The 25,120-nt window shown below is 37.2% G+C and overlaps 1 protein-coding gene across 31 annotated transcripts in view; it reads right to left on the bottom strand.

Annotated features, from left to right (window-relative positions):
- NRXN1 (neurexin 1) overlaps positions 1–25,120 on the bottom strand; it is a 1,484,103-nt gene that overhangs the window by 16,191 nt on the left and 1,442,792 nt on the right. For 21 of the 31 annotated variants that reach the window (XM_043990261.1, XM_043990257.1, XM_043990263.1 and 18 more), the window contains one exon: positions 20,019–20,106. In XM_043990261.1, the coding sequence (XP_043846196.1) occupies positions 20,019–20,106 (88 nt within the window). The remainder of the gene's footprint in view (positions 1–20,018; positions 20,107–25,120) is intronic. The other 10 variants (XM_043990256.1, XM_043990265.1, XM_043990276.1 and 7 more) reach the window with 1 other exon arrangement.

Genomic DNA, 25,120 nt, shown 5'->3' with positions numbered 1-25,120 from the left:
CTAGCTGTGTGATCCTGGGCAAGTCATTTAACCCCCATTGCGTGCCACACACACACACACACACACACACACACACACACACACACACACACACACACACGGAAAGAAGGTAGTCCTGCCTCCATATCATGGGGGCGTGAGTTTGGCAAAGAGTTCTCTAAATTCACTACACTCAATGTTCTGGAAGTGCTTGTATGTATTTGTGCCTGGTGCTACACCTATGCATGACTGCTTCCCTCCTCCGGCTTCCTCTGAATTTACCTCATTTGGATAGCTCCCATCACTATCACCCTTATTGCTCTCCATGGCAACGCCTGTCTCTAAGTGGTGGCAGATACTGTGAAGTTCAATGTAAGTGTGAACTATTATTATTCCTTGTTTCCTCAATCCCACCCCTCCCACTTCTTCCTGTTCCTTGCTCAATTATCCCTCTCTTCTACTTACATCTTCAATCTTTCTCCACCGGATCCTTCCCCTCTGTTGAGAAACATGTTTAAGTCTCTCTGTTTCTACAAATATCTTCTAAGACCCTGTTACCCCCTCATTTGTTTCCCTTTCCCTTCACTACCACACTTATTTTTCAAATAAAGTTTATACTTGCTACTTTTACTTCCTTACTACCTGCTCACATCTCAACTCCCTGCAATCTGGTTTCTGTCCCCAAGCTTTCTACTAAAATTGCTTCTGTTGTTATTATCCAGTCATTTCCTACTCTTCAGGTCCTCATTTGGAGTTTTCTTGGCAAAGTTACTGGAGTGGTTTTCCAGCTCATTTTACAGATGAGGAAACTGAAACAAACAGGGCTAAGTGACTTGCCCAGAGTCACAAAGCTAGTAAGTGTCTGAAGGGACAAATTTGAACTCAGGTCTTGTTGACTGCAGGCCCAGAACTCTATCCACTGTATCCCCTAAACTGCTCAGCCTCCACCCCCCCCCCACAAAGCTTTCTTATTTATTACATCCAATAACATTTAGTTGATCCTTATTTTCACTGTTTTGTTGCTTTTAACAATGACCAAGACATCCCTTTCTTTGTTTATTTTTCATGAGTGGAACATTCGGTTCTTCTCCTTGTTCTCTGGCCACATTTTGTTCCTATGCTGACTTATCTCTCACACCTTATACCAATCTCCAGTACTCATAAGGATCATAAAAGTTCAGAGGTGGAAGGGACCTCTGAGGGGAGCTTTTTGTGCTGCTTCTCCCAGGAACAAGAATTACCAGCAGCCTTTTTTTTTAGGGGCAATGAGGGTTAAGTGACTTGCCCAGGGTCATACAGTTAGTAAGTGTCAAGTGTCTGAGGTCAAATTTGAACTTACGTCTTCCTGAATCCAGGGCTGGTGCTTTATCCACTGTGCCACCTAGCTGCCACTACCAGCAGCCTTTCTATTCCCAGGATAGCTCATTGTCTTTTGTGTCATTCTAATTGTCGGGAAGTTTTCCTTAAAGCCAAGCCTACATTTGCCTTTTTGCAAACTGCCAGACCTTGCTCCTAGTTCCATCTTCTCTTGGAATAAGATCGTTTCATTTCTCATCTAGATGATTCAAATAGTTGAAGACAACTATCACGTTTCCCCTGAGTCTTCTTTTCTCAATGGATCCTCATTGGACTAGATGGCCTATAAACTGTCTTCCAGCTCTCTCTATATGGCCTTATGGCCATTTTTGTAGGTTCATTAGTTTGTTGATGCCCTTGCTAAAATGAGGCATCTAGAACTGAATAGATGACATCAGGCATAAACTAACCAGGGCAGAGTACAGTGAAACTCACTCAATGACAATCTGTCCACCAGTCACTTTGCTGTATGGACCAGAGACCATACCCTGGAAGATTTAACTCTTTCAGTCCTTAAGCTTTTTATCTGTAACTCTATTACCCTAATTGGTGAGTGCCTCATATGGCCCATTATAGCTCAATGCATCTTCAGACATACTTTCCTTTTAATGCTCAGCTATTTCCTCACTGTGTTCTGCTGTCTTACTCTGTCCCATACTTCCCAGTTCTTGAACCATGATTAAATCAATACTGCCAATGCTAATGGAAGGGGTAGGTCCATCTAATTAATTCCCTATTGTTCCAATCTCTATTCATGTTACTTTCCCATCCAAAATACCCATTCCTCTCCATGACTCCCCATATGTGTAGTGTTCTATTAGAATGTAGGACCCTTGAGGGCAGAAACAGTCTTTGCTTTTGTAATTATATTCCACAGTGCTTAGCATAATGCTTGGTATACTGTGGTTAATAAATGCTTTGTCATTCATTTTTTTATTCCTTCCTTTCTTATGCACTGTATGTGTGTAAGTATGTATGTATATATACACACAAATATATACATATATGACAAAATTTTGTCCAGCAATACTTCCCCATCTTATGATTAGAGTTGAATTGTTTGAACTTAAGTTTTATCCCTCTTAAATGTTATCTGATTAGATTGGTTTGATTTTCTAAACTATGGATAACTTTTTAGGTCTTGCCTGTATCATCCCAGTATGTAAGCTATCATTTTTGTCTTTATCCAAGTTATTGATCATAAAATATTAAGCAGTACATGGTCAAGCACAGATTCATGGGGCATGCCACTAAACATCTTCCAAGTTGACATCAGATTATTGACCACTCAATGTCCAGTCATTCAATCAATTACAAATACATCTGAATGAACTATTGGCTAGTGTCTTTTTGGCCTGGTGAAACCCTTCCCTTTGTCTGGAGGGTTGGGAAAGAGGAGCCGCCTTGGCTGCTCTGAATAGTGGGAGACAGTTTCCAAAACTTTCTTAAAATCTAGATACCTATAGCATTTCCCTGATCCACCAATTTAATAATGTAGCTAACCAAAGAAATAAGGGTACTATGGCTTGATGAAGCCCTGTGTCATCAACACTTCCTTTTCCAGATAGTCACTACATCTTACTGCCATTCCCCAAAATTATGTTCATAGCAAGCTTCTCTTTTTATATTAAAGATACTGTACATTCTCCCAATAACTCAAGCTCAAAACCCCAATCATATCTTATTCATTCTTCTTCCTAATCCCTCATATCCAGCCAGTCAAAAAGTAGTCCTGGCATTTCTTCCTCTTTGAACTTTCTCCCATATATTCCCTCCTCTTCAATTCTATTGCTTCCCCCCTAGTTCAGACTCATTATGGTATATTTGGGCTATTGTTATAGTCTTTCACCTTGTTCCTGTTTTCAATCCCTCTCCCCCCCCCACCTTTCTTCATGCCACTACCAGTTGAATCTTCCTAAAACAAAGCTCTGATCATATCACTCCCCTGCTCAAAATTCTTCAAGGACTCCCCGTTGAGTATTGGATAAATAAAGGTTATAGTCTAACATACAATTCTTTCCATAATCTGAACCCAACCTACTTTTTTAACCCTTTATCACATTATACATCTTTTTACAAAAATATTTCCTCCCAATTATAATTAAAATATTTTAAAATATTTGTTTGTTTTTAAATTTTGAGCTCCAAATTCTATCACTCTTTCCCTCCCCTCCCCCTCTCTGAGATGGTAAGCAATCTAATATATATTCTATACATTACACATCTTATGCATTCTTCCTTCAATGAAATCCAAAGTATTGAAATGCCAAGCATGTGCCAGATAGTGTCCTTTTGCCAGCCAAACTGAGACTCTTGCTATCTACCTAATATGCTTCTCACTTTCTTGGCTCTTTGCCTTTCTTCATGATGTTGCCTCTACTTGGGAATGCCTTTTGACTTCAACTCTGCTCCACTTGTTCCTCAAGGCCCATCTGAACTGTTCTATTCTCCATGCACCTTCCCTGATCCTACTCTCTGCTCTGTCCCAACCTTCTTTAGCTAGCTATAATACCTACTCTGAATTAACAGAATATGTTGTATGCCTATCTTTTTTAGTTTCCTCACATTCTACATGGTATTAATTACTCATCTTCACAACCTATCTGCCCTATTACCCTGAAGTCAAGAATCTCATCTAATTTTCATTGAATGAATAAATGGAATACTGAGTCAATTTCATATTTTTTCAAAAAAAAGAAACACTTGACCCTCAATTAAGAGCCTTTACACCAAAACAATAAAAATACTGCTTGAAATGCAATGTCTTATGACATTATAGCAGGGTATGGATGGGGAAAATGATTTTATATTTCAAAGAATGGTCCTTCTGGGGGTCTGACCCATTTTAGCCAATGCTTTCTTAGTCACTCAGCCTGACACTTTTACCAAAACTATTTTGTATACTTGAATGGAATCTTCATTCACTGTCTTCTTATATTGGTGTCATTTCCAAAAACAGCAGTTGAGGGCCAGATTATAGTTCCCAGGCAACTTTTATTGCTGATTTTATTTCTTCCACATTCCTGTTAGTGAACAAGCATGGCATTTGAACATGACCCTATCAGACTGCAAGTAAACTACAGTTCCACTATAGATTGGGGGCAAAGAAAATTTAGGCTTTCAGGCTTGAAGGAGTTTTTAAAAGATTACCAATCTGAAAAATAAAACAGTAAAAGATGAAACAGATCAAATATAAAATAATTGAGTCTGTGCTTCAGAGGGAAGTTCAGGAGATGATACAAAGGACCATAAAATTCATAATAGTTAACATACATCATTCTATTAACAGGAATTGCTGCATCCTTGGTCTTGCAAGATCCATTCTCAAAAGTATTGGCAAGATGTGTTTATTGAATTTTTTCTCATTAAAACTCTTTGACCAGTCTTTCTGGTTTTATCATAAACTAGACTGAAAGTAATCGATTTAAAATTCTGTTTCCACCCCATCTAGGGAAAAAAAAGTTTGTCTAAAATGATCACATTAGGCCAGAGCTCTATGTTGTGTCATAATGGATTGGAAAGTTATTATAATTCTAGTCAGCTCCTGAAAATTGTCTCAGATTTAAAGGGGAAGATTTGACTGTTTCCACTGTCCAGTTTTCATTAATGCTGTGAAAAGAAAATTGGAATTTTAGGTTCCTGTGGTGTTTGTGAATTGAAATTAATCCAGTTTCTTCCTCCACCCCAGCTCCACGAAGAATATACTTTTCTCATATCTATATTTCAACCCATACCATACAAGAAAAGATGATGAGCAAATCACTCACAAAAATGAATGCTTAAATGATGCATTTGCAATAAAGCAGAGAGGTAATTATATATATATATATATATATATATATGACATGCACTAATTTTCACTTGCTGCGTGGTTGTTTTGAAAAGTGACAGGAACCACATGTCCCAAATCACTCATCTTCTCTCTCCTTCCTGACCCTATCCATGCCTTCATGGACCTTTCTTCCTCCAGTTTACTCCGACAGTTCAGGCTAGATGATGGATGTGTCTGACATATCTCAGCCATCACCTTGGTAACCTGATGATTCAGGAAAAATAACAACAAAAATGTGGGATTTTAAGAGCTTTTTGTGTCCTGCCTAACTGTTGGGGTCACCTTTGACCATCACTTTCCATCCCTTACTTTAAGAGTGGCAGGAAACGTCAGAGTTGGAGTGCCACTGCCAGTGAGAGTAGGAGAATCACCAACCTCAATACCAATTTACAAATCATTTGTCTGAATATAACTTGAAAGTAGGTAAAAGAAGAGCTTAAATAAAGTCCTGGAGTTATATTAGCTAATGTGGCTATCTCCAACCCAAAGCTGGACTCAGACCATTTCTAATTCATCCTACTTCCTCCATTCTTCATACGTAGAAAAATTCTGCCTTTAGATATTGGAACTCTATTTCCTATGATACACCTAAATATCTTGATTAGAAGTACCTGGAAATATTGGCACAAATGGGCTCCAATTCAACCTAGCTCTTCCTCATAGACCAAATTACTTCAATTGATGGCTAATATAATCACTTCTGGGTTAAAGTTGAAGAACTACATTAGATATGATTTTTTCCTTTCCTATCTTGCCTTCTCTCATTTTCATATACTTAAATTATATAATACAATATAAATTATAATATTTATATAATAATAGTTCACATTTACATAGAACTTTGTGTTTTATTACATTATCTTATTCAAGATGGAATATAGGTTTCACACAGAGGTATCCCCATTTTACAGAGGAAAAAATTGAGACAGGTTATTCCCAGTTGTAAAATTTTAAGTGTCAGCACTCAAATCTTGGTCCTCTGCCTCTGGTTTGAGTGATCTTTTTGCCTACTGTAGATAGACAACTTTCCTTACACTAAATTTCTCTCTTTAAAATAGACAAATATATTACATCACAGTGGTATTTCTGGCTTTCTCCTTCTCTAAACTCAATAGGACACTTTCCACACTTCAGCAAAAGCTTTTAAATAGCATTCTCTAAAAAGAAATCATGATGTGTAGTAGGTAAACAGCATCATTAAAGGTGAAAAGTATATAGGATTCATAAGGATTTTTTCTGCACTCATTCATTATAGCCCTGCTTTTTTTTATTCTGTTACTTATTTTAAGAGTAAATTACATTAGGGAGCATTCATTTTCTCAGACCTACAAGTGAAAGCCAAAAATAGTTAATTTACTCATTTGTAAATAAATATAATTTGTGGAGAGAAATAATTTTTTGCCTTGTCTCGTTGGATTTTTTTTTGGGGGGGGGCCTGGGGGGTCCATTTGGTAAATATATAATTAGTCCAAAACCAAAAAGGAACCAACATCCTAATTTTTTAGAAGACTGAATCTGGAATCCTAGTAAGGAGGCTATCACAAGGTGAATTAATAAGCATCTTGGCTTATAAACTACCTATAACAGGTTCCACCATGAAATCAGAATTGCTTAGAAAAACCCTCTATGTGATGGAGAAACCAAAAGGATTTCATTACATAAGAACTATTGCTTTCTACAAAGAAAAGAAATTCCCCCTTGATTGGATGCCATTGTTTCCTGCTGTTCTTCTATCAGTGTCTTATTGTTAATGTACAAAAACACTCACCACTGGCAGGAAAGCTATAATTCTCTGTGGTAACCCCACTAATGCAGGAGAAGAGTGAATGAGAATTGTACCTAGTGAAGGCTTACTATCCCAACTTCAGTCTTGACTTCATTATATTGGGTGACCTCATGAATGCTTAAATGGTTTCCATCCAGAATAGCTATATCTTCTAAACCATCTAGTTTTTGAAAAGTAGGGCTCATCCCCCAGAGATGATTAGTAAGACATTCAGAGCAATTGCCAATTGACTGGTCACTAGGATTTAGTCATATAATGCCAAAGGGGACAGACAGATTGCTACAGGTTGTATATTTTTTTCCTCATATTACCCAGAATCCTCCATCTTAAATTCAATTTGTTGGCTATCATAGGATAATTAAATTCACTTTTTAATAATCACATGTTCTTATCCAAAAGATTTAAATGTAGAACAAAATTATCTTCCAATCAGGCCCTAACAAATATGATCTAATGAATGGCATTTCCCTTAAAATGATTGTGATGACTTATTTAATGAAAAGATGCACCTTGTTCAATATACATGTCTTTATTCTTAATGGGTTTAATGGGACTGGTTCAATATAATCCTCTGATTTTTCTTTCTTTCTCCTAAACTAGCACACTGGAAAACCACTCAGAATCATGAGGTAATTGAAGTAAATTTAGCTTGATGAACACTAATAAATGTAAAGGACCCTTTGCAACAAAATTTAAAAGTATAGCACAGAATTATTTAAATGCACATTCTCATACATTTGTCTTCATAGAATTGCCAAACATCTTAAATCACAAAAAATAGCTTCCTGAATTCTAATAAATGAAGAGCATCCCTACAAGAGGAGGCTTCATCTCAGAAGCCATTTTGTTCTCCTTGTGTTTTCTTAACCTTTCTCCTTATAAAGCACAAGAATAGGCTAGCATTATAAACTGAATTTTTAATGGTGTTTGAGTCATGATTTCTTCAAAGAAATTACATATATAAGCATTTAGGTTAGTTTTTAAAGTGCAGATACATTCATGTGCACATATATGTACATATATACATATATATTGTTTTGTGCTTGTATATAAGGAGATGGAGGAGGAAAAGGAGAGGGAGAGGGAGAGAGAGAGAGAGAGAGAGAGAGAGAGAGAGAGAGAGAGAGAGAGAGAGAGAGAGAGAGAATTGTAGCTGCCAAACATATCCTGTGATTTTATAATCAAGATGTCTGAAGTAATCAGGACATCCTGCTCCCAGCTAATTTCCATATGGACAATGTCCCAAACTGTTGTGCCAGTTCAGGTTCATATACACATCAATGCAGACTATATTTGTTGGTCTATCTTCCTCCTTAGACTATTCTCTCTCGGCTACCCTAAATTAATACTTTTAAGGGGGAAAAACAATTTCCCGAGTCAGATCATTTTATCCTGGTATGTAGGACTGGTATAACTATACTAAATATCAGAAATCTTGTTAAAAGCAATTGATAAGGGGGCAGCTAGGTGGCACAGTGGATAGAACACTGGCCCTGGATTCAGGAGGTCCTTGAGTTCAAATCAGGCCTCAGACACTTGATACTTATTAGCTGTGTGACCTTGGGCAAGTCACTTAACCCTCACTGACCCACCAAAAAAACCAAAACAACAATAAAACAAAAGCAATTGATAAGACAGGGACTAACTTCATATTTGTTGAAAAGAAAAGGAACATTACTTAACTACTGTTTGCAATTGTTCTTTTAAAGTATTCAAAGCCTCTGCTTTGAAGGGAATTATATTGGTGTTAGGGCAGCTAAGTGGTGTAGTGGATAGAGTGCTGGGACTGGAGTCAGGAAGACTCATTTTCTTGAATTCCTACCAGTGTGAGCCTGGACAAGTCACTTAAACCTTTTTGCCTCCATTTCCTCATCATTCAAATAAGCTAGAAAAGGAAATGGCAAACCACTCCATTATCCTTGCCAAGAAAACCCTAAATGGGGTCACAAAAAGGCAGACATGACCAAAAATGACTGAACATCAACAAATTGGTGTTGGTGGCAATGGCAACCTTAGGGTAAGTAAATTATACTCTCACTTTATGGTAGGCAGCACTGCCAGGGTTCACTCACAAAGATATATTTTGGGAACAAAATTTTTGCAAAAACAGGCAGATGGGGCAGGAGATGAAGAGTTATTGTGATAGTAAATAAGGCAAGCCATTCAAGTCTCAACAAAAGACTAATTGTTTTGGTTGTTGTTTTGGTAGATCTAATCATAAAATCCATTCCATATGATTCCTTTGGTATTTAATCCCAGCACCAAAAACAGGAATATTTGCTCTGGAGACAAATGGTAGGAAAAATGATTCTTTTATCCCAAGACTAGAGAGGGCAGGAGAGGGGGACAGAAGAGGGGCAGAAGAAGGGGGTGGTTCAGGACAGTGCAAAATGTTACAGGCTGTGTATAGTTAAAGAAAGGAAGTTCTTTTTTGTTTGTTTTTTGGTGGGGCAATGAGGGTTAAATGACTTATCCAAGGTCACACAGCTAGTAAGTGTCAAGTGTCTGAGGCTGGATTTGAACTCAGGTCCTCCTGAATCCAGGGCTAGTGCTTTATCCACTGCACCACCTAGAAAAGTTCTAAAAAAGAATCTCCACCACCACCACACCCCCTGGAGACCTGCCTATAGCTTCCCACTTTAATTATTCTTTATAAGTGGAGTTAAGTTCCATTGCATGTACACTGCAAGATCTGTCAATTATCTCTAAATTTCACAACCAAGGCCCAACACCTCTTCAGCTTTCCCTAATTTCCCACCAGCTTTAATCAGATGTTAATACCTTCTATTAACAATTTTAAAAAATAAATAAATAAATCTTCTTTCTGCATGTTCCATAGACAATGGAGAACTTCCCCAAAATTGTCAAACCTGATTATTACTACCCACTTTTGGCGATTCATGTAAACAATGAAAATATCAAAGAGAACCTAGAAGGCATTGCTCAAAAATAGGAACTTTGGTGTGTTGGGGCCAAATTTTAATTGGGGAGTGTTAATTAGGCAGCTCGCTGCAATATTGGGGCCTCCCAGCTTCTACATGTCAAAGGTCACCTGACTGCCCTCACCCGGCTTCCCATCATTATAATTTGGCCAGGCCCAGGTAGGCCTCAGTGAGAGGTGGGTGGAACACTGTACTGATGTGGTGCCTGAGCCCCCACCCGGTGGCATGCTGGGGCTTCGAAATCACAATTAATTCTTTACAGGTGCAAGAAACTACAGGCCTTAGGAGCACAGGTGATGTTTTTACTTCTGCTGCCAATGGTTTGAGAAGAGAAATGAGGATTTGAAAAAGTGAACAGTTGATTTACAATATGATATCTGAGACTGACATTTGGATTTTTTACCACAGTTTAACAAATAGGAATGTGGACTCTTAGCAAGTGTTGTTGAATACCCTAAAAGAGCTGGTAAAAAAAAAAAAAAAGTTCGCACATGGTCTTGAAAATCTCATCAAATCTCATTAAAAAGGAAAGGCAGGGGGCAGCTGGATGGCACAGTGGATAATAGAGCAGCACCAGCCCTGGATTCAGGAGGACTTGAATTCAAATCCAGCCTCAGACACTTGGCACTTACTAGCTGTGTGACCAAGTCACTTAACCCCAATTGCCTCACTAAAAAAAAAAAGAAAGAAAAAAGAAAAAAAGGAAAGGGAGAAAATTGTCTATGGACATCTACCAAGCTATATATCAAAGACAGTAGCTACAAAGTTTCGAAAAAATACCAGTCAGGATACTCAGAAGTTCAAAATAGAAAGAAGTCAGCAGTAAAAATGGTAGCCTTATTCCCTTGTTAGTGACAGACATTATAGAAAAGGCTTTGGAAGTTCATCATAGCCTCACAAAATACCAAAAAAAAAAGAGGAGGGGAAAATGAGTGGGTAGAAAGATTGGTGTGCAATAGGCTTAGGCTACTGCTTCCCATGCTGGAATACAAACTCTTTCAATTCAAGAAGTTCCTAGCTGAGGAGCAAGAGTAAAATTGTTTCTTCCCTCAGTGGAATTACATGAAAATTGTTATAGTTTCAATTCAAAATGGAAATAATATAGAAAAACTAAGACTGCCATAAAAAAGCAACCCATGAGGCAGCTAGGTGGCGCAATGGACAGAGCACCAGTCCTGGAGTCAGGAGGACCTGAATTCAAATCCAGCCTCAAACACTTAACACTTACTAGCTGTATGACCCTGGGCAAGTCATTTAACCCCAGTTGCCTCGCAAAAAAAAAAAAAAAAAAGCAACCCACGTGATGACACAGATGCTTATCCTGCACCAAGTCCTCCATCCAGAACCACCACAAGGAAAAATAAAGCCACACTTGCTTGTTGCATTTTGAAAGCTGTTTGGCAAGGTGCAGGCATCTAGAGAAAGTTGTCACTGAAGAGACTAATTCTGACATTTTATTTTTGTGGACTGCATTAATAGGTTCATGACTTATTTTTTAAGGGGAAAAAAAAAAAAACTGGTGTGAAGCACAGCTGAACCAAATCATCCTGAAGCTTAAACTTCAAAGAGATGTGAAACTGAACAGATTTACCAGGAATTTTACTGCAATCTACTCTTATTAGAAACGGTAGTGAACTCCCACATTTGGACTCTAATGCCTCATGACCTTATAAATAAGGAAGTGGAAATGGTACTTTAAAAGATTAAGTTGGGAAGAATTGATAGATTTGTTCAAATGTGAACAGAAGAAATTTATCTAAGATGTAACACAAGGTACCAACAACCAGTTCTCAAGGTGTCTCAAAGAAGGAAAGACTCTCAAAGAATAGGAAAAAAATGGACAGTATTATTAAACCAAGAAGACTTCAGTGACAACTGACCTACACATCTACCTTCCTGTCTCAACTATTTATAATAATGATCTATGCACATATCAAAGAAAAATATGAAGGAAAATATGAGATAGGTTTTTGTAGATTCTTTTTTATAGCAAACTACCTACATATTTTGTTGAGAAGCATAGGGAATAAAATATCTATGTATTATTGTTTATTGATTTTTTAAAAAGGATTTGACTTGGTAGAGCAAAATGTAGACTTAAAAGCTCACCTCTGTCAGGGTGTTCTACCATCCATATATTAACATACAGCTGAAGAGAGGCAGCCACAAAAATAATAATAGCTAGCCTTAATATAATGCTTTAAGCTAATAAAGTACTTTGTAAATATTATCTCAGTTTATCCTCATAAGCCTAAGAGGTAGATATTATTATTCTTCTCATTTTACAGATGGGGAAACTAAGGCAAACAGAGGTTGCAAGACTTGTCAAAGATCACAGAGTTAGTATATATCTGAGGCAGGACTTAGATTTTTCATTTTATTCACCATACCTCCTGACTACCTCATAAACAAAGAAATAACTTTGTTCCATGATCCACTAATCATCGATATTAACTGAAGAATTTAAAAGGCATACATAAGCTTTGTCAAAACCTTTCACTATTTTTATGGAAGATGTCCAACACAGAGTTCAAACAGATGAGGGAATTCCACTAGATGGCAAAGTTCTTCAGACTCATGTCCAGAGAACACTGCATATCAAACCCAAGCATACCATTTGTTGTTCATTTGTTTCAGTAGTGTACCACTCTTGGTGACCCCATTTGGTGTTTTCTTGGCAATGATACTGGAGTAATTTGCCATTTCCTTTTCCAGATCATTTTGCAGATGAGGAAACAGAGACACATAGGGCTAAGTGACTTGGCCAGGGTCACACAGCTAGTAGGTATATGATGCCAGATTTGAACTTAACAAAAATGAGTTTTCCACTGTGCCACCTAGTTGGCTAAGAGTACCATGGGGAGGGGCAGCTAGGTGGTACAGTGGATAAAGCACTGGCCCTGGATTGAGGAGGACCTGAGTTCAAATCCTACCTCAGACACTTGACACTAGCTGTGTGACCCTGGGCAAGTCACTTAACCCTCAATGCCCCACCAAAAAAAAAGAATACCATGGGGCTCTTTAATGAGTCCCACTGTCATTCAGACAAAATTGATCTAAAAATCCACATAGGAAAACCAAATGGATGAAGAATACATATTGCTCAGACTATGACATGTATTTGTATAGGCCTCTGGAGTTATAGCATTCAAATATATCTATTAGACTGGCATTTCAGGTGATAATTTCCATTTTGCAAATGTGCAGATAGCACTTTCACCATTCCAAGTTGTTCCTTGTCAAAAGAGCCTATCTTTACAATACCAATATTCTTCTGTTGAAGCTATATAGTAGGATATCAAGAAACATAAGGATTTCAGAAGAAAAAAAAATTCTGATGACCCCAAGGGCAACAGAAAGATGCACACAGGGTGTAAGTAGGTTGTAACATATTAACGACAATAACTTTCATGTGAGAGGTGGCATTAAAGAAATTTGACTCAATTTGGTTTGCATTTATTAAGTTTATCATGGTCTAAGCACTGAAGATATAGTTATTCTACATCATCCAAAGCATAAGAATAGGGATTGTTTAAGTATTTGAACTTGTCTTCTTAGCTCCTATAACAGTGCTTATTGTGCACATAGTAGGCACCTCATAAGTGCTTGATGATTGATTAATCAAAAAGGAGAATATGGGCCAGTAATGCAGAGAGAGTAAGTGCAACATAACAATTTGACTATCCAAGCATTGCACTGTTATCCTTGAAATCCTAAAATACCTAAAGGCCATTTTCCAGTCTGTTGAATAGAAATTCTATGGAACTTTTTGGAAGGTCATCTCTAGGAAACATCCAAGCTATGAAGGCCCAGATGAGCTGCAATCTGTCCTAATGGAGCAAGTATCGAGACATCAAGAAAGATGAAACCATAGAACTTTCGAAACTTCAGATTATCTATTATTTACTCTCTAAATGCAATCTACTTATTCAGGAAAGAGGATTAAGTAGGCTCATTTAATTTTTCCATTAAATAGAAATCTCTAAATCATATAGTAAATGGCAGGGGGTGGGGGGGAAAGACCAACTAGGAATTAGGAAGACCTGAGTTTGAATCTTAGTTAAGACATAAGAAGAAAATGTTTCAGCCTCAGTTTTCTCTCTGTAAAGTAGGGATCTGTAAGAATCTTTGATCTTTCAGCATCAATTCCCTAATCTATAAAATGGGGATAATAAATACTACCTACTTTACTTGGTTATGGTGAGGATTAAAGGAAATAAAATGTCATATGCTTTGCAAACCGTAAAGTACTGTATTTACTATAACTATTCTTCCTTTTATTATTAATCCAAATCTATCGTCACTATTAGCCATTTATTTATTTATTTTTCATGCCATGAGCATTTCTGAGTACCTTAGAGCTGCCAATGCTCCCTTTATAGCACCATAGTCCTGGTCAGCCCTTAAAAGATATTTGATGACAGATTGTGCCCACCACCTAATCTCCATTTGATCAGAGGACATTTTAGTGTTTTCGATAAGAATTATTGACCCTTTTTAGTCTCTCTTCACTACACAGATATCTTTTCCTTTGTACAAATGCTATGGAAACCATTCTTTTTCTAAGGTAAAGAAAGTTTAAAGCTTTTGGGGATGGTTTTCTTGATTTGTTGAGACCTAAAATACTATTAGCACTCCCTTCCCTTCTCCCTGCAAAAGTGCAACTTATTCACAGTATTACTCCTCTAAAGGGACAAGTCAAAAATCATGGAGAGTGGTTAGAATTATATGAGTTCCTAGAAAATAGATGGCTGACCCTAGAGATGAGAATCCTCTTTAAGAGCAAAAAAAGGTGGGGGGAGTAGTGATCATACTTCAAGAAATTCTCACATGAAAGGAGAAAAATCTCTCACTCCAAACTCATCCACTCTAGGGATCCTAATCAGTTTCAGACTTCTTTCTGAGCTTTTCACCAAGAAGCAATTCTAATGGGAAGGGAAGTAATAAAACCTAGTAAGATTTGTATTGCTAATTAAATCTGAACTTGAATTCACGTTTGTAGTCTATGTTTCATTGTGACCAGAGACTTTGGCAATAAGATACACTGTGAACTTTAAGTATTAAGATTCAGAGAGTGAAGCAAATATTATTTTTCTCCTAGTGTTCAAAAATAGCTATCTAATGAGAAGAAGGGAATGGTGAAAGGGGAAATTTACACATCCATGCTGAGGGAACAGGTGAGCAAATGCTCTTGAGAATTCTGCCCATTCACTGGAAAACCCAATCTCAGTCCATGTGACTAAAGTCAGTCAAACCTGCCTTTCCACTATATGCTTGGGACACCAAACCCATCTTCAGAAGTACAGATCTTTCACATTAATACCACTGACATCAGTGACTCTAATTTATAGATGCAGTGGCAGGATTGCATACACCAAATCTTCTGAGGTAATAACTTCCTGTTCTGATTGTATTCCCTTTTGTTCCTCAGGGGGTTTCCATGTTTTATTTCACTCTTCTCTCTGCCCATATTGTTGCTTCCCCATCACTGCCTTTTAAATGCTCATCTACCCTTCCAGGTCAAGTTCAAATGATACTTGCTACATGAAACCTTTCCTATTTCCCAAAACAGAAATGCTACAAAGGAAATTCAACTCAACCAGCATAGATTGAGCACCTACCATTTCTATGTGCCCAGTTTCTCCTTCATGTCTAAATTGTTTCAGTGGTTGCCCAACATATTTCAACACAGAAAAGTACCACCACTTTATATGGTGTTTCTTTTCATTAAGATGATAAGAGAAATCAAAGATACAACCTGGAAAAGGGAAAAGGGGCACTGTGCTAGGGTGTGGAACACAGCTCATAATGTGCAAAGTGGCACTTTGCCAAATGATCACTTTCACAGCTCATCAGGTAGGTTTGGGAGGAACACAATGTGATCCCTGGGGCAAATGTGAATGAATAATTCATGAGCACACAAAGGGGAAAAAATAAAATGCTATTGCCTGATTTTCCTCATCAGATGAGATTAACTGCAATCTTAGGCTGCATTAATAAAATGGAATAACCAGAACAAAGTAGGGGATGATCTGACTTTATCCTGCCCTGGGCACATCACATCTAAAGTACTGTGTTTAGGTATATGTGCAATATTTTAGGAAGGACTATGAAAACTTAGAGAATCATAAGGAGCCTGGGAACTATGCCAGACAAAGAAAAGGGTTGTTTAGCCAGGATGAGAACAGATTTGCAAGGTGAGGAGGAAGCATGATAGCTTATTTTGAAGAAGCTGAAGTGGTGAAAAGAGCAACCATGAGTACATTAGTACAACTAATATTAAGCACCTACTATGTGCCAGATCCTAGTAGGGGATCTCTTGCTGGGGAAAACAATATAACAAATAAAACACAATGATCCTTGCATGAAAGAACTTACATTCTCAAGGAGTAAATGAGAACATGTGTGTATGTAGACATCCATCTAGATATGTACTCAAAATTATATATATATATGCGTATATATATGTGTGTATGTATGTATGTATGAATGTATAGGGTAGCCACAGGAAAAGGTATAAGAAAAGAAAAATTGGTCATAGCTTGAGGAAATATCAGAAGCATAAGAACAGATCCCTCCAAAAGTTGAGTAAGTTGCAGGAAAATCAAACAAGTAAATCAAGAAATTGATGAAGACTGAGAATACAATTAGGAATGTTGTTATTACCAGAAAAAAAATAATGAAAATTAAGTGCAAGTTGAGAAAGATGAACATGATTAAAAAGTGAGGATCTGGTCAGAAAAGTATTCCTGGGAAATAGAAGTAAAAAAATTATAAACAAATATTATAACATAAAGGAAGGGGTGAAGAGAACATTTTAGAAATGTCAGGTTTTTCACATAATGAAAGGGTGAAAAAGTCAAACTAGACTTAATATAAGTGGTTAGATAAACCTCAAATAAGCTAGAAGTTACAAGCTACCATGATATATTCACTGGACAGTAAATCTTGGAACAGGGAATGGGTAACCAGAAACAAGGAGAATAAAAGGAAAGAGTTCAGTAAGGTGATAAATTCAAACCAATACAGCTAGGAAGAAGACCACTATGGAAGAATAAAAGCTTTGAGATAACTCACAATGTATAAGTAGGAGAGGGAAAAAAAATATTGGAGTCAAAATGTATGAGATGCTGATGAATTTCCATTTTATCTTGATAAAATGACCTTATCAGTGCCCTCTGTGTTTAACTCTAATACCTTATGTGATAATCAAACTCACCAATCAAAATCATTACCAACATCAATTCTCATATTCAATCTCACTATTTCAATCATTCAAAATACTAATAGAATCAGAATAGGAGTGCTGAGATTACCTAATCCAACCTTCCCATTATACAGAATAGGAAAATAATGCCCTGGAAAGTTGATTGGTTAGTTTATTGTCATAGTGGAAGCGCTATAACTAGAACTCACATCTCTTGACTCCTAGTCTAAGTTTCTTTTTGAATGAAACCATGACTATTCAAGTAGATCTTGACCATTTAAAACAATTTATAATTGCCTGTCTCAATTAAAGCCATGTGTAAAATGGATGCCATTTTGAGTCAGTAATATCTTTACTAAATTCAAGACCCTAGGTGATTATGGATCCAATTTGACTTTAGCAAGGTATTATATATAATGCTGGCATGTGTGGCTAGTCAAGCTAATCAAGCTCCCTGACTCTTACAGTTGGATTCTGAAATTGAACTTCCTTCCTCAGTTGGAGACTGGTATCCAAGAAAAAAATACAAAACAAAACACAAATCTTTTCAGTTAGGGCCACTGCCTTTAACATTCTTCAGTTTAGGAGTACTTATGGGAAATGGGAAAGAATATGAAATATGGAGCATCACACCCTGGGTTCACATACTTGTTTGGATTGGGTAATTACAATTTGTCTTCTCTGTGCTTCACTTTACTCATTTATAAAATAAAGGTGCTGGCCTAGATCATCTCTAGCAGGGAGATAGGACTATTGGCTCATCTTTCCATCATCTGCAAAGTTCAATTTAATAAATATCTACTAAGCACCTATGTAAATGGCACAGAGAAGGTGGGTAAGTAGATGAGGGCCAGACATAAACAAGATTATGAAATAGCCAATAGTTTGCCTCCAGTATTCTTTTTTCTTCCACATAGGTGCCCTGATGTTCAATGTTTCACCAGTACCATTACCTTTCTTTCCTTCTCACTATCCATTAAATCTTACCTGTCTTATATCTAGAAAAATACCTCTGTCCAGTATACCAGTGACATCAAACTCAACAGTGGTGTCAAACTCAAATAGAAACACCACCGAAGGCCACAGACTGACTTAGAAAACCACAAATGAACATTATCTATGTTGTATTTTATTTTTATTTATTTTGTTAAATATTTCCCTGCTACAGTTGAATTTGTTTCAGGCCACCCTCAGGAGTTTTGCAGGCTGCATGTGGTCTGTCAAGAATATGACACCTCTACTATACCCCACAAAGCATCAACCATCTAAATACTTTTGCCCTTCTCTGAACTCCAGTGTATTTACTATGAAAACTATACTTAGGGTATTAAAAATCATAGCTTATTCTACTTATTCAGAGAAGAAGTATATTTTAATAGGAGAAATGTAGATTAAACTATCCTCTTATTTCAAGTGAAAAAAGAACAAGGAGAAGGCTTAGGGACAAATACAATTGTATTGACCAGAGGATGAATAATACCTATGATGGTCTTAGATATAATTAGAGAGCATGAAAAAATTACTGGAGATTAGGTAATCTCAGCACTCCTATTCTGATTCTATTTAGTCACTTAAAGGATGCAATGAGATTGTAGCAATATCAAAGAGTTGAGTGATAAAAGTGTTTCTGGAGCTAGAGGTTTGTGGATTGACTGAAACAAGATAGAGACTTGAGGGAAGGAAGAAAATGGCATTCCCTGAACAATATCTCAAGCAGCCTTATAGAACTGAGAGTTGATTTAATATCTGTTATGTTCCTCAAATCTTAGGCGTTGAGCAGTGAGGCAAGGAGATGGGAGTGTGCTTCTGGCAGGTCTGGAGTTCTTTGTGTTGCAGAGAAGACACAGAAGTCAAAGGAAGGCTATATAACTGGTCCTAAAGCTATATCTGAAAGATAAGGATTGCAATTTCTGAACAGCACCTCAGGTAGTCAATCAGTAATAAATAGGCCATTCTATCATGCACCTGCAGGCTTCTCGGAGTTCCCAGGGTTGTCTTGCAGAGGCCATTAACTGCCTTGGAGCTACTAACCCCTTTTTATTCATTTTATTAAACTAAACAGGAGGGCAGTTAAAGGTGGAGAAAAACTGCTTAATAGAGCTTAAGCTCATCCTGAGAACAGTAAAAATGTCCCTCAAACTCAGGGTCATGAATATTCAGAAACAAATCCCAACTGCAATCTATTCATACTCAAGCCAAAGGGACTCTACAATCATTACTTAATGGTGGCGAGGGCAGTACGGAAGCCATCTTTCTGTAATAACCATTCACAATGAAAGATAAACACAAATAAGGAAAGGAAATAAAGCTTCAACTTATTAAAGTAAACGAGCTAAAATTTTCAGGTGATATGGCAAGACTCAAAGTCAGAAACATTTCTATATTATACATGCATAAATGTATCAAAGGCTTCACAAGCTATTTGTATTACTGCTATGCCAATACTTCCACTTCTGAAATCAAAAATATATCACTTAAGCTAATTCCCTTTCTTTGTGTGGGAATTTTAGGGGGTTTTTTAGAACATAGAAAGTCAAATTTTTATTCACAATACAATGTGATTTCTCAACCTTACAAAAAAAAATGTGGTTATATTATAAGTGACCTGAGGGGAAAGCACATTATAACATTAAATATAAAAATTATGCTCATAGCTAATGGAATGGGAATAGTAAGTCACCAATCCAACGTGCTGTCCCCAACAGCTAGTAATGAAATGCATAATCTTGGCATTTCTCAGTAACTGTTGGTAATGGGATCTGATTTTTTTTAAAAAGGGCCCATCCTTCCTCCCCTATCAACAAATTAGTCATTGAGAAAAGCGTATTCATGAGAACTTGGAAGCAAGGCCTTTCTATGTGATGCTGCATGCAAGTCAATAAAGGGAATCAAAGAGTAAGAAAAAAGTTGACTAACCTAACCCACCTGAGCTCGGCTCACAGGGATCAATGTCCTCATCATCACTGGGACATTCAGCAGAAGCCACAAGGATGTCATCTGTGGTCTGCAAAGAAAACAAATTCAAGATGTTTACTCAAAGGAATCCAAGACATTTTATCATCATCCTTGCCCCCACCACCATCATCACCCCCACCGCCATTACTATTGACAATACGCTGTCAGAAGATAGAACACTGGATTTGAAGTCAGGAAGACCCGAGTTTGAATCCTGTTTCAAGTATTTATTAGCTTCATGACACTAGGTAAGTCACTTAACCTCTATTGTCCTGTTATTTCTCATCTGTATAATGAGGCAATTGGATCTAATGGCTTTTAATGTTCCTGCTATCTCTGAATCTATGATCCAATGAATACAAGAAGCATAGTTCCAGCTTATCTAACAGACTGAGTGTATAAGATACATCAAATGTCATCATCTCCTTTACAAAGACGTTGCAAATGTTCATCTGAATTTTCAGAGGGAACTTACAAATGTCAAATGCTTGCAAACAATGAAATCTTAGTAACAGACTTTTATGCTATATAAACTATGAAAATGGTGCAAGCTCATTTGTACATACTATCTTTTTTCCTAGATAAGTTATTCACAGTTGCTCAGGAAAGGTTAGTGAATGGCAAGGGGAAAAATAGAGCAAGTGGAATTTATTGCAGCCCCAGGGCATGGACAACATATGCACTGGTGGGTTTTCTGCAGCATCTATGTCTGCATGTCTGAAAGCAACAATAATAACATCTTATCCAGAGTTCTATCACTTAGACTTTGAGAAAGCTTGAAGACTGTTAAGTGCTTTCATGAGGAAACAGACTAGCATGAGGTCCCTGCCCATGTTTTGCAATAGAACAAAAGGAAGAAAACAGTTTATCAAAGTATTTTCCTCAAAGGAGTTAAGATTCTACATTCAAATCTTAGCTTTATAAGGCTTAGACAGTGTTGTGTTACTATTGTCCTTTTGATTATTAAGGCTTTATAATAAATGAAAGTTCAGGGGAAAACGCATTTTATAGCTGATAGAGTAATAAGAGGTGGCAGTTTTCATTTCAATGTTTTAGTTTGCATTTAAAGCAAAAAGATAGTTCCCTAGTCAGACTATGCACCATTCTCCACCCATAATTCCCTTGCTCTCTTGTTGTTCTGCTGTTCATGACTGATAATCCTTAACACTGGGTCACTGCCAGCATCTGTGTTCTCTTCTCCTACTCCCTAGTCATGGATGGTTTCAAGAGAATATCAGGAAAGATAACTCATCTCACCTGGGACCTTATCATGACACAGCACACTTTTTTTTTTAAGTGAGGCAATTGGTGTTAAGTGACTTGCCCAGGGTCATACAGCTAGTAAGTGTTAAGTGTCTGAGGCCTGATTTGAACTCAGGTACTCCTGAATCCAGGGCCGGTGCTCTATCCACTGTGCCACCTAGCTGCCCCTGACACAGCACACTTTTTACTCATCTTGGATTGACTCCTTATCTCACTTTCTACGGAGACTTTTCCCAAATCTCTTCAGATTCTAACTCTATTCTCTACCCCATCTCTCAGCAGATGTATGACCTTGCCTAGTTTCCTAAAATCAAGGCCACCTGTGGTGAGATCACTCAATTCCCCATCTACATAGCTCAAAATATCTCTATAAATTTACTCCTTTGCTCCATTTTTAGAAGATAATGTGACTTCTTCAAGCTCAAGTTAACTGCTCCTCTTTGATCCAATAACCCCCTTCCCCCTCCTTACTCTTCCTCTTTTTCTACATTTGTCTCACTCTCTCCTTCATTTTCATTTTCAATCTCTTCTTATCTACAGGTTCCTTGTTCACTACCTACAAATATATGTTTTGGACTTCCAAAGTAATCTTAATATTCACTCCCCTTCTCAAAACCCTTCCTTGTGTCCCTATTGCCTATAGGATAAAACACCAACTCCTTACTCTGGCATTTAAGCCCTCTATAACCCAGCTCCACCTTGACTTTCCAGGCTGATTATACATTATCCACCTTACTCTATGTTCCAGTCAGATTACACTCCTGTTCTCCTGATGTGATATGCTACCTGCCAACTTTTAGTGTTCTGATAAGCTTCTTAATAAATATTGATTGAATTGAATTGAATATAAAAGCAGAGAGGTCCACATATTCTAGATGTTTGGGTTATATCATCAATCCATTTAAAAACACCAACAGTTGATTTTTTTCCCTCCATCTTTATATCTTTACAACATGAAACTCTGCCTAGCTATTGTATGCAAATAGTGAGCTGTAATGCAGAATGGTTAAGGAAAGAAGTATTCTGAGGCACACAAGGAGAAGGAGCTCATTATTTCTGCTGGAAATTAAGGAAATTATGCATATTTAGTCATTAATAGCTAGTGCAAAATGGATTTTAAATACTCAATTAAAAGCACTGAGTCAAACTAGCCTTGGTCTTAGTTCCAAGAGAAAAGAACAATGTGACCCAGGATTCTTTTCTTCATTAAAGAAGTTGTAGGGGCAGCTAGATGGCGCAGTGGATAGAGCACCAGCCCTGGAGTCAGAAGTACCTGAGTTCAAATCCGGCTTCAGACACTTAACACTTACTAGCTGTGTGACCCTGGGCAAGTCACTTAACCCCAATTGCCTCACTAAAAAAAAAAAAAAGAAAAAGAAAAAGAAGTTGTAAATATATTTACAAATCATAATGGGAATAAATAGGTTACAAAAAACGAAGGGGGGAATGAGCCAAGGAGATGAAACTGGGAATGGAAAACTTCAAAATGCAAGGAGACTTTAAAAGATGAATTAAGAACTAGCTCAAATGAAAATGAAGAAGTACTGATCCATAATCTAAATATAAATAACAGGGAAGGCTTGCATTAGGGTGCCAGTCTGGGACTATTCCATAAGGCTTAGCACTTAATCATGTTGAGTCTTTGTAGAAGAATTTCTTTCTTTCTGCTGCTGCTTTTATTTGGAAAGAGAAAGTTCAAAACAGTCAGTTTTTTTGAAAGGACCTACAGTTATTAATGCCTATGATAAATGTTAGCAATTTGCATGAATGTCGGGTCCAGATTCTTTGATTAAACAAGGATTTAAAAGGCAAAAGAACAAATGTCCTTTTGGCCCAGAAAGTTCAGTAGGATAACACAAAAACTGATATGATAATAACAAGTGATTCAATTAGGCCTCCTTGTAGGTCAGTTGTTCCAATTCCCCCTACAAAAGATGATCTGTTTTCCAAGAGCTAGTTTTTTATCAGAAAAGTTACTTTGATCATAAACAACAGGGCTGTGTGTGTCTGTGTCTGTGTGTGTGTCAACAGCAGGTTTTAATTATTTTTCAAATTTTAAATATAATTTATCTTCTTTTTTTTCGCTTTAGGTAATTTGATGCTTAGTTAAAATACTTACAGTAAGAAATAATTTTAGAGAGGACAGTTAGGTGGTGCAGTAGATAAAGCACTGGCCCTGGATTCAGGAGGACCTGAGTTCAAATCCAGCCTCAGACACTTGACACTTACTTGCTATGTGACCCTGAGCAAGTCACTTAACTCTCATTGCCCCACAAAACAAATTTTAAAAATAAGAATAAGAAATAATTTGAGAGAAAAAGCTAAAATTTTGAAAAATAGTGCCACATTAATACCACCTTATATTTATCTATTTGTATTAAGTTGCTAGACATAAATAATCATAGCTCTAGTCCTGGAAGGAACCTAAAATTGTGCATGTGAAAAATGACACATGGCTTGTAAATCCATTTATGCATTTATGTCATCATAGAGAAACAGCACAGTAAAGTGAAGGGAGGGCTGACCTTGAAATGAGGAAGACCAGGGTTCTATTCCTGCCTTTGATACACACTAGCTATGTGACACCTCGGCTGTCACTTAAATACTTAATGAGCTAGACCATGGCTTCTTAATGTTTTTCCACCTGCCACCCCCTTTTGCCCCGCCCAAAAAAGTTTGCAACCCAGGGTATATAGATATAAAAATAGGTATATATAACCTTTTGCTGTTGCCAAATTTTTCTCTTTTTAAATTTTTTTTTTCCTTTTTGCAGGACAATGAGGGTTTAAGTGACTTGCCCAGGGTCACACAGCTAGTAAGTGTCAAGTGTCTGAGGCTGGATTTGAACTCAGGTCCTCCTGAACCCAGGGTTGGTGCTTTATCTACTGAGCCACCTAGATGCCCCCTGTTGCCAAATTTTTCACAACCCCAACAGTCAGTTATGTGAACGCATGTGAGGTTATAACCCATAGTTTAAGAAGGTAGGGGCTAGCCAACTCAATAAGTCACTAAATTACATGCAAATTTTTGATCTGCTGATAAAATCGCTGATCTGGACAAAAGACAAAAAGAAAAATAGTGGGGGTGTTAGGACAGTAGCCAAGCTACTTCTCTACTATAAGTCAGAATATTCATAAGTGCAAAGTGTTCACTTTCATGTTAACTTATAGAAGTAAACTGAACTAAACGGGACTCTATCTAAGTATAGCCAGATCTTTCTAATCCTACCTCTGCCATTAACTAGCTGTAATGGCATTGACTAAGTCACTAAACCACTCCATCTTAGTGTCTCTTTGTAAAATAATGACTGAGTAAGTCCCTTTTGCCCTAAAATAGTGATCCTATGGATCTTGTCCAGCTTTAATATTCTATTAAGTAGCAATAACATAGGAGCTATAAATATGAAAGCTGCTGGTCTGAATACAATTTTTGCTTATGAAAATCTAGCTTATGTTTCAGGGCTATATAAGTTAGTTTATGTTTTTCGAACTAATGCCCTCCACATTTAGCAACTTGCTGGAACAATTCCAAAGCAAGTGAAAAGTATAGAGAGCCAATAACTTCCACAGAACTGGATACCTGAAGTCAAGAAATAGTATCTCCTTTAGTACTTCTAAAACCTTATTTCATTTCCCAAATTAACAAACAAGCAAGCAAACAAACAAAACAAAAACAACTTAATTCTAGGACTAATTTGTGTGTGTGTGTGTGTGTGTGTGTGTGTGTGTGTGTGTGTTGTGTCTGCATGTGTACTTTAAATCAGTGTTTTTAGAAGCATAATCTGGTCTGCTAGTTTAAAA

Source organism: Dromiciops gliroides, chromosome 2 (assembly GCF_019393635.1).
Source record: "Dromiciops gliroides isolate mDroGli1 chromosome 2, mDroGli1.pri, whole genome shotgun sequence".
In the NCBI taxonomy this organism is placed as follows: Eukaryota; Metazoa; Chordata; class Mammalia; order Microbiotheria; family Microbiotheriidae; genus Dromiciops; species Dromiciops gliroides.
The sequence above is the reverse complement of the archived record's forward strand: the minus strand, read 5'-3'. Positions and strand labels throughout refer to the sequence as shown.